General features: G+C 40.0%; 1 protein-coding gene across 1 annotated transcript in view; it reads right to left on the bottom strand.

Annotated features, from left to right (window-relative positions):
• LOC124132850 (RYamide receptor-like) overlaps window positions 1-16,742 on the bottom strand; it is a 95,244-nt gene that overhangs the window by 25,615 nt on the left and 52,887 nt on the right. Inside the window, exon 2 of the mRNA XM_046496990.2 lies at window positions 714-854. Coding sequence (XP_046352946.2) covers window positions 714-854 — 141 coding nt within the window. The remainder of the gene's footprint in view (window positions 1-713; window positions 855-16,742) is intronic.

Consider the following 16,742-nt stretch of genomic DNA (forward strand, 5'->3'; position numbering starts at 1 on the left):
ACCTGCAAGAAAACACGCCCCCCTATCAATGAATGTTATGTGCGAAAATACGACAAACCAATCAGAGTGCGCGTATGATTTCAAGTTCTTCGTCAAAAAATCCCTCCGAAATAATTTTTGATTTTACACATGTCTTGCATTTAAAAATGTTAAATGTGTTCAATCAAACTGTATAATTCCGCATGTCGAGATGAGCTTTAAATTCCATCTGAAATATATATAATATATGGGGAAATATATGTGAACCACTACGCAACGAGTTGACAATTGTTTTAGGTATGCCCGTTTGCGCTAAGACGGAACCCGGTCGCAAAAATGGCCATGAGAGGGGCACGAGTCGCTATTCGGCTTGTCCCGGAATAACACGAGTTGGTCACGAATGGAATGACATTTGATGGCCATAACTTTGCCACTGAACACTCCTTTCAGGGGTAGCAGTTTCGAGCAAATTGGCAGTCTCAACAACCTATTCTACCCCGGATCTTCAGGGGTCTAATTATGTTAGAAACTATATTTAAGTACAAACATATTTACACATTAAATTTTTTAGTTCTCTGAATATTAATTTTCAATTTGTTTTAACAAATACCACAGGATGCACGAGCATTTTGACAGCCGACACACATACACACACTGTTGTATTATATTACCACCAACGAAAACATGAAAATACCGCATACCACATTTGGCAGAACAGTGTTATAAGTTCCTACCTTCATAGTTATCAGTTGGATGAGAAACGTCATGCAGATTCTGAGGTAGGACGATGCCGGCGAGCAGGATGTCGCTGATGGCGAGGTTGCAGATGAACAGGTTGGTGACGTTCCTCAATTTGGGGTTTTTAATCACCAACACTATAACCAATATATTACTACACACAGAGAACAACAATACGACCCCTGTCACCACTATAAACACAATCTCCAGGTTTCCCAATGGCATTGGGATTTTTTTCACAAGCTTCTCTGGCGCTACAAATCATCCATCTCTGTATGGCACTTATGAATGAAATGTGTCATTCTGTCAAACAGTTTGTTTCACCTCCATAACTCCCCTCAGTCGCCCTGCTGGTGAATTAGTCTTCAAACAGGGCTCCATGACTGGCGCCTCCCACACACAGTGAGAGCAAGTGACCGGTGAACACAGGTACTGAGAGTATCTGATAATCGATCCGTATGGGTTATTGTCACAGTGAGGACTGTACCGCATTGGAACAGGGAGAGGTTGTTAGTCAATGTCTTGGGCGAGACTACAGGATACTATCATGTAGGATGAGTTAGTGAGTTGGTTCTAACGCCGATTTGAAAAGTATTCCAGTTATATCACGGCGAAAAATGTGTGAGTGCGTGAAGTGTGTGTGTGTGGGGGGGGGGGGGGGGGGGGGGGGGAGGGGGGGGGGAGGGGGCAATAGATACCACTTTGGTGGAACCCATGGGTGTGGTGCTGACAAACCTAGGAACATAATCGAACCCACAATCATTGGTTTCTGGCGTGCCACTCTGCACAGCGAATCGCGGCGTGGTAGATATGAACACGAGAATACTGTGTGCAAAGGACACACGAGTATTTTAAACCACAGTTTGAATATGATTTATTCTTAGTTTTAGAGTTGATAAACAATCCTAGGTTTCTGGCGTGCTCAAGGGATGCAACTTTGCACAGCCTATTGCGGCGGCCTCAACGACTAGGCCACCCTTGTCCCCTCACCTATAGTGAACTGCAGCTTGTTTATTAAGTAGCGCCATTTCATAAGGCTGTAAAAGTGTGCTTCATCCTCCAGCCGTATATTTATGACAGATAGCCAAGCCGTCTACGTCGCCGCAATTTGCTTGGCAGAGGTACGTATCAGAATCCGAACGTATGGGTTCGAATCCCACTTTCACCATGAGTATGTGGTTTCTCAGAACCATTTATCACTTTCGATTTCCCTTCCACATCGTTTTGACACGCAGTGCTCAACGCGACGTCAAAACCAAATTAATTCATTCACACTCATTTTAAACATACCTTTTTGACGTTATTCTATTTAACGTATTTCTGAGGGTAAAGATCCGGTTTTACTGTAAAACAGGAATGATAAGCATGGTATGGTATGGTATGGTATGGTATAGCATGGTATGGTATGGTATTTGGGTTTGGGGCGACTTGGACCATTAAAGGGCTATTTGCGCCCAACACATCATAGTTATATTTACTGACATGGCGGGTGTTAAAATAATTGAATAGGGTGTCAATGGTTCACGAAGTGACATTGTTTATGAAATATTAAAGTTGAATACATTGTTGAACTTAAACTAAATAACGTGTGACATTGTGTGGATTCCAGCTCCTGTTGGGCTGCATGGACATGAAACAGCAGACCAACTTGCGAAATCTGTCTTCCAATTCTCTGAGGTGACAATATCAGAATTCAGACCCCAACTAACAGATTTCGACTTTATTTAAACACGAGCTGGCAACAGTTGTGGGATGCTGGGGTAACTGGCCGACATCTGCTTTCAGTTTGTCCTTCTGTAAAAACAAACAGGACAGTTCGTCGACTTCGTCCTGGACACCGTGGGTTAAATGCTTACCGCAAGTGTCACGCATGAAGAGGTCTCCCTTGTATGTACTACACACTGACAAAAATACTCCCGAGACAGTGAAGCATTACTCTATTGAATGCCCAGGCCACATTCATATCAGAGGTCTCTTTCTAAAGCCTGACTTCATTCTTGACAGAAGCCTAATCTAATGGATAGATTGGAAGTTAGGTAAATTGGTCTGTATGAAGCAGGCATTATTGGATCCTTCCCTGGTTTGGTAACTTGGACAATGATGGCATGTGTCCAGGTTTTAGGAATAAACCAAGAACTCGAAGTATTAAGCAGCTCTCGGATAATTAAAAGAGCAGAATCAGGCATGTGCTTAAACACCTCATAACATAAATTATCTGCTCCAGGAGAGGAATTGTTTGTTTTCGATGTGGTACCTTAAAGTTCATCGTATGAGTAAATCTATATATACTTGAACTATAGTTACGCCAACTGCAGCGTTTTGCCCCACGAACGACACGTTGAAACTCGACACGTTTCTTTCTGAACACAGCCAGATCACAAGGAAGAGAAGTATGTCAAACTAGGCTTGTGTCCTTCCTTTGTTTGCCTTTTCACATTCATCGTAACACCAAACTTTGGGAATGAAAGAAAACTGCTTACCTGACGATTGTCAAATAGTAGCCTGGATATTTCAATGTGAGAAGTAATGTTGCCATTTAAACATCAGTTTCTTCGTTTATTAGTTCAGAAGTAATATGTTGCTCGCAAAGAGGACAAAATCGGACTAGTTTGCATCTTTCCAGTGTTGAACATGTACACAAGAATCTCTAAGTGGACTGTCATGAATTTCAATGAATACTGGAAAGTGATCACTACCAAGAGCATCGTCTTGGAACATATCCCAGCTACATTTAGATACTAAAGAGGAGGATATCATCGAAAGGATCCATAGATGCATTCGGGTCATTTTACCATGATTTAAAATCACCAGGGCTCACTGGCACAAAGCGATTTTAGCGCTAAGATGATCTTAACTCCCATACTTTAACATAGGCTAACAATAGTCTTATCGCTAAGATCATCTTGTGCAAGTGGGCCTAGGTCAGATTCATCCAAAACGTTTTCGATTACTGTTCCGTTGCGGTCTGATTTAATGATTCTCCACAAAACATTGTGACTGTTAAAATACCAACAAATGAATTAGGGCTTATGACCATCCTCTGTTAATTTGATATTATCGTTTACATTAGAATTCCCAGTGTTGTACACATGAATCACTGTCAGGATTTATTTTCATCAAAGTAAATCTTAACTGCATTAGCTTGTGCTCTTTCGTGTACAGGGGCGGTCGGGTAGCCTAGTGGTTAAAGCGTTCGCTCGTCACACCGAAGACCCGGGTTCGATTCCCGACATGGGTCCAATGTGTGAAGCTTATTTGTGGTGTCTCCCGCCGTGATATTGCTGGAATACTAAAAGCGCCCTTTAACCTCACTCACTCACTCACTCAATGAAGGACAAATCAGATTTTAGAAAATTGAACAGGCTCCTCTACGAGGATTTGAGACATCTTAATTACTCATTTTAATTACTGTATCCTGTCGGAAACTGGCCTATCCCTTGATATTAAAACTACTCTCTACATAGAGGAATGACTTCTGGACACAGATAACATATGGAAGCTCAGATAAATTTGAAATAAATGCTTTCAGATTATCACCATGAGCTACGAGATTCGGTGTATTCCATTGCAAAATCTATCCATTACTCCTTTTCAACAGGTGAACTGTTTAATATATTTTGCGACATCAATCAGGAGATGAGCCTTAGCAGCTGACACAGTTCGATCTATGTGATGTTCTTTGCTGGTTGCATTGAAGGTCATGAATATTTGAGGGGAAGCGATAGAGCAGTGATAGAACGAGAAAGTGAGAAAGCTATGGAGGGAGAAAGCAAGAATGCGATAGAGAGAGAAAGGATAGAACGATACGATAAAACGATAAAACGATAGAATGAGAAAGCTATGGAGGGAGAAAGCGATAGAGCGATAGAACGAGAAAGTGATAGAACAATACGAGAAAACGATAAAGTGAGAATGCGAGAAAGCTATGTATGGAGAAAACGAGAAAGCGATAGAGCGAGAAATGATAGAACGAGACAAGAAAGTGAGAAAGCAATAGAACGAGAAAGCGACAGAACGAGAAAGGAATAGAGCGAGAACGCAAGAAAGAGATAGAAAGATACGAGAAAACGATAAAGCGACAAAACGAGATAGCGATAGAGGAGAGAACGAGAAAGTGATATTTCCCATTATGCCATACATTGAAAAGGTTTTTGCTGATATTCATTGATCCATTCGTATATATTCACCGCTATTTTGCCTTTTCTACATAAAACCTTTCACAATTTTGTAGTAGAGATAGATTTGTTACATACATATATATATATATATATATATATATATATATATATATATATATATATATATATATATATATACAGAATTCTATCGCGTTTCGTTTGCACACACGCATGTTTACCTTCTTGTATTGTAGTAAATTAGACAGATCTACATACACTACCACGGAAAAGTCTTTTCCTTTATTTCGCAAAAACTCTACAGAAAGTCCGCAGATTATTTGGGATCTTGTGCGAAACTCCATTGACCCCTTAATGTGAGTTATTAGTTTTATGCCTAAAACCCCCGACACAAGCGTTGTGTAGGATGACATTAGTCTCTCCATGTTTCAACATGGTCTGGGATACTTGTGAATGTTTTTCGCTATTCAAATTTTCATTTTATTCATAATACTACCCCATTCTTCCTTCAATGTTGAAAGATACATTGAACTGGAACAAATAATGGATTACATACAAATTATACATTGATAAATAATTGTCGGTATTATCAGCCATTGTGTGTATTGTTTGCATTGTCTAAAGTAATATTTTGTCGGCCATCAGTTTTGGACTTGACGCCGAATACGTGCGCGTCGGATTTAGAAATGACAATTATCTTGATTATGATGCAAGCAAAAATTATACAGACAAAAGCTATACATGTACACTGTGATATTTCCCTTAAAAAATACGGATCGATTAGATACATGTCTTTACCTTAAGTCACATATACGACTTTTGAGAGCGTCATTAAACCGTAACCCCATTCATTGGACAAAAAAAATGGAATGCGTTTTAAATACTATTGAAAAGCCCCAACTAATTTCTTATTATTCCTTTCAATCAAAATGTCGTCGGACAATAAATCTAATGCTAATGTCCATAGAGTTTAACTGACATAAAGTGGGCTTTCCAGCCATGTGAGACTAGATATGCGATTATAGAAAAGCTCTTTGTTCAAGCAGGAACACTCATAGTTATGTAACAATTCTCTATTAAACTGTCTGATTGTTGACATTGTTGTCAAGTGTTATGTAGATATCTACCGCAATTAAACACATACATACATACATACATACATACATACATACATACATACATACATACATACATACATACATACATACATACATACATACATACATACATACATACATACATACATACATACATACATACATACATACATACATACATACATACATACATACATACATACATACATATTTGATATGTGATAACACCATTATCACAGAGATGGGAGCGGCCAGGTAACTTAGCCACTGTTTAAAGCGTTCGCTCCTCACGCGGAAGACCCAGGTCCGATTCCCCACATAGGTACAATGTGTGAAGCCCATTTCTGGCGTCCCCACCAAATAGTGCTGTAATATTTCTTAAGCGGCGTAATACCATACTCACTCACCTCGAGCGGTGTTCATCAAATTACTATATGCAAATACATATACTTGTATAGATTTGTACAAGACAATAGACACAATACAAGTTGATCATAAATCAAATGTCAAAAAGAATATTTACTGACATGACTGATTAACCATAGACATATGAAAGAATCGGGTATTCTCTAACTACTTTTGAATAGTATATCTTTAGATTTTAACCTGATTTATTTAAATAATATTGCCATGACTCACCACGCTCTGACGGCGTGATGGCTCCATAAAACACCTAATTAGGGCCATAAATTAATGGCTGAAATCCGTGTATTGTTTTAAAATCACCTCCGTCTGTACAATTATTATGTTTAAGTGAATAGAGAGTAAATCTCAACATTCCCTCCATGTGATGATTTGAAATGTGACTGGAAAACTCTCTTTTATGAAGAAAAAACACCTCAGCCCCACAAAACAAAGAAAACAACAACATAAGCCCATGTACATCCGGTTTAAGGATGTCACTTCCGGCTTGGGACGATACATGTCTGATGAAGTACAAACATAGTGGCATGCCTCCAGGTACCCCATTAATGAAGTCGTGTGACAGAAATGGTGCTGTGCGGATTAGGCAACAGACACTTACTTTCTTTATGCAAATTGTGCGATTTCGCACCTGGTGTCAGCATTGATTTTAAGTGATCCATTCATATTCATGTAAATGCCGCCACTATTTTGCCTTTTATACCCAATGGAATCTGTTTCTGCGGATAATTGATTATTTTCTGTCGTTGACGTTTTATATTTAATGAAAACGGCTGTTTGACCGAACTGTGTCGAGTTCCTAGATTAAAGGACTAAAGAATTTTTTTAAAGAATGATGTTGTGAGACACTTCCCCCTTTGATGAAAGACATCCTGTTATCTCACGATGAAGATTCCTGTAACTATAGCAATAACAGCTAAATGGCACCCAAGTCGATTAATGTCAAAGGAACAAGTTCGTGCAGTGTAACATAGCAGCACACATAACAACATCTTGAGAAGAAAATCATTTTGGTTGTATCCGAGCTTCAAACAGATCACAGATCACTGAGCACAGTGGGTTTTTTAGTGTGAAGAATCCAGCATGACTTCAGAATGCTCGGATCACATTTTGAAGCGCTATAAAATAACTAAAGCAAAAGCAACAGCTTAACCTAGAATATATTATGGCCGTGGAAACCTCCAAAGACCACAAAATCTTTGTTTTGTCTGGTCCCTGGAGTGGTGTGAAAACCCGTAAACCATATGTGTTTTTTGTTTCAGCTTCATGGTGTGATAAGGAAACCCCCGAAGACTACACAATCTTTGTTTTCTCTGGTCCCTGGAGTGGTGTGAAAACCCGTAAACCATATATGTTTGTGCTGTTTGGTCCCTGGTGTGATCTGAAAACGCTTTACCATATGTGTTTTTTGTTTCAGCTTCATGGTGTGATGAGGAAACCCCCGAAGACTACAAAATCTTTGTTTTCTCTGGTCCCTGGAGTGGTGTGAACCCCCGTAAACCATATATGTTTGTGCTGTCTGGTCCCTGGTGTGATCTGAAAACGCTTTACCATATGTGTTTTTGGTTTCAGCTTCCTGGTGTGATGTAGAAACCCCTGAAGACTACAAAATATTTGTTTTGTCTGGTCCCTGGTGTGGTGTGAAAACCCGTAAACCATATGTGTTTTTGGTTGCTGGTCCCTGAAGTGGTGTGAAAACCCATAAACCATATGTGGCTTTGGTTTCAGCTTCCTGTTGTGATGAGGAAACCCCTGAAGACTACAAAATCTTTGTTTTGTCTGGTCCTTGGAGTGGTGTGAAAACCCGTAAACTATATGTGTTTGTGGATTCAGCTTCCTGGTGTGATGTGGAAACCCCCGAAGACTACACAATCTTTGTTTTGTCTGGTCCCTGGAGTGGTGTTAAAACCCGTAATCAATATATGTTTTTGCTTTCTGGTCCCTGCCGTGGTGTGAAAACCCATAAAACATATGAGTTTTTGGTTTCAGCTTCCCGTTGTGATGAGGAAACCCCTGAAGACTACAAAATCTTTGTTTTGTCTGGTCCCTGGAGTGGTGTGAAAACCCGTAAACCATATATGTTTGTGCTGTCTGGTCCCTGGTGTGGTGTCAAAACCTGCAAACAATATGTGTTTTTGGTTTCAGCTTCCTGGTGTGATGTGGAAACCCCCAAAGACCACAAAATCTTTGTTTTCTCTGGTCCCTGGAGTGGTGTGAAACCCGTAAACCATATATGTTTGTGCTGTATGGTCCCTGGTGTGGTGTGAAAACCCGTAAACCATATGTGTTTTTGGTTTCAGCTTCTTCGTGTGTTGTGGAAACCCCCGGAGACCACAAAATCTTTGTTTTGTCTGGTCCCTGGTGTGGTGTGAAAACCCGTAAACCATATACGTTTTTGGTTTGAGTTTCCTGTTGTGATGTGGAAACCCCCGAAGACCACAAGATCTTTGTTTTGTCTGGTCCCTGGAGTGGTGTTAAAACCCGTAAACCATATATGTTTGTGCTGTCTGGTCCCTGGTGTGGTCTGAAAACGCTGAACCATATGTGTTTTTGGTTTCAGCTTTCTGGTGTGATGTAGAAACCCCAGAAGACTACAAAATCTTTTTTTTGTCTGGTCCCTCGAGTGGTGTGAAAACCCGTAAACCATAAATGTTTGTGCTGTCTGGTCCCTGGTGTGGTGTGAAAACCCTTAAACCATATACGTTTTTGGTTTCAGCTTCCTGTTCTGATGTGGGAACCCCCGAAGACCATAAAATCTTTGTTTTGTCTGGTTCCTGGAGTGGTGTGAGACCCTGTAAACCATAAATGTTTGTGCTGTCTGGTCCCTGGTGTGGTGTGAAAACCCTTAAACCATATACGTTTTTGGTTTCAGCTTCCTGTTCTGATGTGGGAACCCCCGAAAACCACAAAATCTTTGTTTTGTCTGGTCCCTGGAGTGGTGTAAAAACCCGTAAACCATAAATGTTTGTGCTGTCTGGTCCCTGGTGTGCTCCGAAAACCCGTAAACCATATACGTTTTTGGTTTGAGTTTCCTTTTGTGATGTGGAAACCCCCGAAGACCACAAGATCTTTGTTTTGTGTGGTCCCTGGAGTGCTGTGAAAACCCGTAAACCGTAAACGTTTGTGCTGTATGGTCCCTGGTGTGGTGTGAAAACCCGTAAACCATATGTGTTTTTGGTTTCAGCTTCCAGGTGTGATGTGGAAACCCCAGAAGACCACAAAATCTTTGTTTTGTCTGGTTCCATGGAGTGGTGTGAAAACCCGTAAACCATATTTGTTTGTTTTGTCTGGTCCCTGGAGTGGTGTGAAAACCCTGTAAACCATATGTGTTTTTGGTTTCAGCTTCTTCGTGTGATGTGGAAACCCCCGAAGACTGCAAAATCTTTGTTTTGTCTGGTCCCTGGAGTGGTGTGAGAACCCGTAAACCATATATGTTTGTGCTGTCTGGTCTCTCGTGTTGTGTGAAAACCCGTAAACCATATGTGTTTTTGGTTTCAGCTTCCTGTTGTGATGTGGAAACCCCCGAAGACCACAAAATCTTTGTTTTGTCTGGTCCCTGGAGTGGTGTGAGACCCCGTAAACCATATGTGTTTTTGGTTTCAGCTTCCTGGTGTGATGTGAAAACCCCCGAAGACCAATTTTTTTTTTTTGTCTGGTCCCTTGTGTGGTGTGAAAACACGTAAACCATATGTGGTTTTGGTTTCAGCTTCCTGGTGTTATGTGGAAACCCCTGAAGACTACAAAATCTTTGCATTGGCTGGTCCCTGGTGTGGTTTGAAAACCCGTAAACCATATATATTTGTGCTGTCTGGTCCCTGGTGTGGTGTGAAAACCCATAAACCATATGTGTTTTTGGTTTCAGCTTCCTAGTGTGATGTGGAAACCCCCGAAGACAACAAAATCTTTGTTTTGTCTGGTCCCTTGAGTGGTGTGAAAACCCGTAAACCATATATGTTTGTGCTGTATGGTCCCTGGTGTTGTGTGGAAACCGATAAAGCATGTGTATTTTTGGTTTCAGCTTCCTGTTGTTTCGTGGAAACCCCCGACGACCACATCATTTGTATCAGACATAGTCGCCGTCTTAATGGCTTTAAACTAGGCAAACACGATAAGTGTTGTTTGAATGACTTCAATCTGAATCAACTCTAGTCGTCTATAAAGCCACGAGCCGGCTTTAAGAGACTTAACTACGACGTTAATTGTCAGCGTAATGAGGATGTTAGCCTGCCAGGCTAAAACAAAGTATTCAAGACGTTTGCTCTTCGCTTTCCTTCGTGGTTAAACAGGGTTTTTCATCAAGTATTTAAGGTAAATTGACACGGCTTCTTTGCCCAACCTTTACACTGTACGCTTTCACATAGGAAACCATCAAACAAATTAATAGACTCAATCATCATGATTTATGAGTAATATTTTAATTTACAAGAATCTGTTTTTTAGTTTGTTCACCCGAATAGCTTGCTTATTGTAGTTCATGTGTTTTCTATGAGTGAATAACTCAATCCGTTTTGTGACTTGCCTGTTAATGTCAGAACAGTTGAATACCGAACACTTCCGGGTCAAACTATCCCATTTCTTTGCTCTCTATTTGCAAGAATTGCTTCTGATTATTTGCTTGATGTAAATAGCAAGACAATTTGTGAGAAACTTGTAACACATAACATGTAAAGCATATATTTGCTGGAATAAGTGAGGTTGGTTTTAACGCCGCACTCAGCGATATTCCAGCTGTAAGACGGCGTCTTGTAATTATTGATTCAGGACCGGACAGTCCAGTGATTAAAATGAGCATCGATCAGTTAATATAAATTGTTAATGCAAGAAAATTACCAGTCTAGATTATCCGCCGAAACAGGTTAGAATTTGGCGTAAAGGTCAAATACCTGTGAAAGAATATGAATGGACCTGACCACCCGATCAACTTGGTCGCTTCTGAGGATAGCATTGGTTGCTAAAGGCTAATTCTAACCCGGATCGTCACGGGGGTAGACATGCATGGGTTGCTGAAGGCCAATCCTAACCCGGATCTTCACGGTGGTAGACAAGCATTGGTTGCTGAAGACCAACTCTAAGCCGGATCTCCACGGTGGTAGACAAGCATTTGTTTCTGAAGACCAACTCTAAGCCAGATCTTCACGGGGGTAGACAAGCAAGGGTTCCAGAAGGCCAATTATAACATAGATCTTCACGGGGGCAGAGAGGCATGGGTTCCAGAAGGCCAATTCTAACCCGGATCTTCACGGGCGTAGACAAGCATGGGTTGCTGAAGACCACCTCTAAGCCAGATCTTCACGGGGGTAGACAAGCATTGGTTCCAGAAGGTCAATCCTAACCAGAATCTTCACGGGGTTAGACAAGCATGGGTTGCTGAAGGCCAATCCTAACCCGGATAGTTGATGAACGTGTTATACATGTCACAAACGGGATCAAAGGAATTGCTCCATTCCACATGTATCTTGTAATATACAGCAAACGCCAACACAATTCCCTGATAAATTAAATTAATGTGCGTAAGTGTTACACACACTGTAACCGCTAAAATTAGAACTTGGAAATAAAAGTGACATCCGTGTCCATTCTACGAGTGCGACCATATCAAGTGTTCATGAATAACTGTGAAAAGTAGTGATGACATCAGATGTTTGCGAAAAGGTGCGATTTTTCTGCCCCACCCATTGAGAACACGTGTAAAGGCAAGTCAACGTCTCACATGAAAATGATGGCCTGAATGTGATAATGTTAGTAATTGTAAATAAGTCAATAAAAGTTCAAGCAGTGATGATGTTAGTTCACAAATGGGCCTTGTTCTCGGTAGCTATTGAGACCACTACGTGACTCCAAAACTGATCCGCATCGTCCCGGCATGGATTGAAGAAGGCTTTGGATCCTAGCTAGCCCAAATATCTGGCGATTTGGACAGCCATGTGAAAGTGGTAATGTAATGTTTTCATAGGCAAGAGTGGAACGTGCAGTCCGGCATTATCTCCTCTGAACATTTCTCTCTTATGGATCAATAATAAGAACCATGTGTAAAACTTGATCCCTGTGGCGAAAAGCTATTATAATTGTCCCGTTTACACAAGATAGGATATCCACAATGATTCTTTTGTACGTGAAGTGATGTGTGGTATATCATGTTGAATTTTGTTTAACGACACAGTCAGCAAAAACTGACAAGCTAGCGATGGAAATTATATTTTATGTTATTGTGTAGCAAGCAGAGGCATAGGCAGATCCAGGGTTTCTGGTGCCATCACACATCAATTACATGTAGACGCATGTTTCCCGAACTGATCAACAAGCAGCGCATAGTTAAACTACATTGACTGATTATTCTGCAATTTTAACATTTTACGTCCGGAATAATGCTGAGCTCTCTCATTCAACCGAGTGACTCAGAATTGGTGATATGTAGTCCCAGGATATGGCTACTTTTTATGTTTTGACTTTTTGTTTCCTTATATGTCTTACTTCCTCTTTTTTCGACTGATGTTTTTGTAACGTTAAATAGTCGAATAAAACAGTGGCTGTTGATGCGTCTTTTGTCCTCAAAGTGTAATTCACTTCGCTAAAATATTCTGATCTGTCCATGTTGTGGTGTTTGCTCATTTAGAACGCTGAGTTTTGCTGAACGCGTCAGTGGAAACATTTTCAACAAAACGAAGCTGCGGGAACTACTTTCTTTGTGTTTCAATGAGTTTCCATAGAAGAGAACATACATGTACATGTATGTCATTTCTTGCCAAATATTGAATGAATGATCATTTTTGTCAGGTCAGTTGATGAGAAAACATATTATTTGAACAGAAACACCCTGATACATCCCTTCTCAGGTGGTGCGTCACACGTTTCACGTGAATATTTCACCTTGAATACCACTTAATCGTGGTGTGAAGATATGTGTGATCATTTTTGTAAGAAAATCAAAATCCATTTGTTTGCAAACAACTCTCGCAATGCAATTTAAGCATTGCGAGAGTTGTTTGCAAACAAATGGACTTTAGTTTTGAAACAAATGCATTGTCAACTGACAGCGAGAGCCTAATTTTCGAATTTTATATTTTATCATTTTACTGACATTTGGGTTCTCCTACGTTCAGACGTTTCCTCCGCATGGACCTACATGTAACACGCTGGGATATAACTTAAATGAAGGAAAGGCGATACAACTTTGGAATGGTCAGCAGTCCGAACATGACCATAAAGGGATCGAGCCTACAGGAACACACTTAATCACATAGGAAACTGTATGTTCCTCAAATGAGCTCAAATGCATTTCTGAAGAAAATTTTGACTGATTTGTTTTTACTGCAGAAATTTCTGGAAGAATCTTTTTTATACCTCTAGAAATTCCTGCGAGACATTTATTATTTACCACTTTGTATTATGTACTTACAAAATATCGCCCAGCAGTCATTTTTGAAGTAAACAACACGTTTGTGTTGAAATATTAGGCTCTGTGGTCAATCAATATATTTTGCATCGAGAGAAAATCATTGGGCCTGATAGACTAGGGAATCATATCAAGATTTCCAACAGATCATTTGCACTAGATCAATGCCCGACTAGCTACAATGAAAACCAATCAGTGGATTTTTCATACTTTTATTATACATGGTTTGATACAGAAAAATGGCGTGACACTATAGTTCATGAAAATCAGCATCACAAGTATGATATTGAAACCAACTAGTCCCCAGCGAAAAACTACAGTGGTAGTATGCACAGTAGTTGTAAGTGTGGCATCACGTTCGAGTGATTACAGGAAAGTGCACAATCATCTAGGGCACACCGCGAGTTTTCCAGGTGGTAACCGGTCCAAGTATTGTCCATCACAGTGGCCTTTGTCAGGTACCAACTACTTGTCGTCAACAGCTCGTTCAAGTCTTGGTGGATGAAATGATTCATACTGAATGAAAAAGAAAGACAACGTTACAAGAAAGCACTTACAAATTGGTGACATGGAGAATTAGTATTGTCGTAAAATTGATTTTCTGCCATCAGCGCGTTTTGTTTCTCATAATTAATGCTTTCGAATTCTGTCTCTGCTAATCAATTTGAAAGGCACTGACAGCATCGAAGCAATGCATTTCAGATTTCATCTCGCCATGGCTGTTGATCAAACAACCGCGACCATAATTTTAAAGGTTTAAATTGTTACAATATTCCCAGGTGTATGGGATCCATTTCTACCTTATGGCACTAAGCTTACATATTTACAACAGCAATGCTATTCTACAAGTACCTACAGATGCAAGGATAAACATGTAAAACATTTATGAATAAATATATTAAATTACATGCAATACAGAACTAGTCCCATCATAATTTTTCTTGAATAGCGAAAACTTTACCACAACAAACGTGTATCATGACCAATTTTAACTTCCATCTACTCAAGTGACAGATGACCTCATCAATACATGTTTTATATTCATCTCAGATACCTGCTGTTGCCAAATGCAGTAGAAATTAGCCCTGTGCCTCAAGCTGTCAATGTAAGCACTCTTGGTTTGATAACTTCACCTCTGTAATGGGAAAACAGACAAACTGACTTAATTGTAGTAAAGGCCAAACATAACATAAGCTTAATGCATCACAACTTAAAAATAGTTCTGCACCAACATTACTAAGAAAGTTGTTGGCACTTCCAGTTAAATGACATCTTTTCCCGTTTGGAAAGAAGACAACTTCAAAACAGAAAGTGCTATCCCACTAGCTACCATAAACAGAAAGTTATAAGCACTTTTGGTGTAATGACCTTGACCTCAATTTAAGAGAATCACATGTTTGATTACTCTTACAAACATGTTATACACACACATTATTTCCTCAGTACAGAAGGGAGCAGACGTACTCTAAGATAGACCAATCCAGTGACCTTGATCTTCATAGAAGGTCACTCGAAACCTCCCCACTTCAAAGCGCCGCCCTTAGGACTTCGTCCTTCCACAATTGGTGATGAGAACTGGTTGTAAAATCATAATTGCTGAACGAGTGACGTGCCAACCAATCGATCTTAGGGATTAATTGATTTGTGTCATTTTTATGTTTTTCAGTGCCATGTCCAGAGAATCTAGAATACACTTAACACAAACAAACAACAAACAAACAAACATAAATGCTTACCTTCGACGTGAAAACATTTGAGGGATTATTATGAAAAATTTCATTTAATTGCCTAGTCATTTGGACCTTCCAGTAGGTCATTTCAATTAATCGTAACTACATTAAACGCTTTTTATTATTGAGAACACGTGACCTTGACCAGTTAACCAGTATATAAAACCAAATATGAAGTCTCATGATGGAATCCAATGTCACAACGAAAATATGGTACATGCTTTTCATTGAAAATAGGTAACTGTGACCTAACAAATATCTGCAGAAATAGACATTGAAGTGAAAGGCACTGTTCACTAAAGTGAAGTTTCACTAAATATATTCTTGACAATGAATGCCTCGATATGTCCTCATGGAAATCTTCTGCCACCTGGATGTCTTCATGGCAGTGAAGTGTCATTTAATTTTTTTAGTAATCAATGCCTGGAAATGGCCTCTTAGAACTCTTCTGCATCCAAGACGTCTCCGTGACAGGGAAGCAATCAATGCCTCGAAATGTCCTCATGGAATTTCTTTGCCTCCAGGGTGTCTTTGTTTCCTCAGCAATAAATGAATAGAAATATCCTCTTCAAACTCTTCTGTCTCAAGGGTACTTAGTGACAGTGAAGTGTCACTGAATGAATTCTTAGCAATCAATGCCTCGAAAATCCTCATAGAACTCCTTTCTCTGTAGGCTGTCTTCGTGACAGTGAAGTGCCTTTCAATATAATCTTGGCAACCAATGCCTCGAGATGTCATGGAACTCTTCTGCATCCAAGGTGTCTTCGTGACAGTGAAGTGTCACTGAATGTATTCTTAGCAATCCATGAGTCGAAATATCCTCTTCAAACTCTTCTGTCTCAAGGGTGTCTTCGTGACAGTGAAGTGCCATTCAAACTAATCTTGGCAATCAATGCCTCGAGATGTCATGGAACTCTTCTGCATCCAAGGTGTCTTCGTGACAGTGAAGTGTCACTGAATGTATTCTTAGCAATCCATGAGTCGAAATATCCTCTTCAAACTCTTCTGTCTCAAGGGTTTCTTCGTGACAGTGAAGTGCCATTCAAACTAATCTTGACAATCAATGCCTCGAGATGTCATGGAACTCTTCTGCATCCAAGGTGTCTTCGTGACGGTGAAGTGTCACTGAATGTATTCTTAGCAATCAATGAATCGAAATATCCTTTTCAAACTCTTCTGTCACAAGGGTGTCTTCGTGACAGTGAAGTGCCACTCAATATAATCTTGGCAATCAATGCCTCGAAAT

The sequence above is a fragment of the Haliotis rufescens genome, unplaced genomic scaffold (genome assembly GCF_023055435.1).
Source record: "Haliotis rufescens isolate VD_foot unplaced genomic scaffold, xgHalRufe1.0.p SCAF_11, whole genome shotgun sequence".
Classification (NCBI taxonomy): domain Eukaryota; kingdom Metazoa; phylum Mollusca; class Gastropoda; order Lepetellida; family Haliotidae; genus Haliotis; species Haliotis rufescens.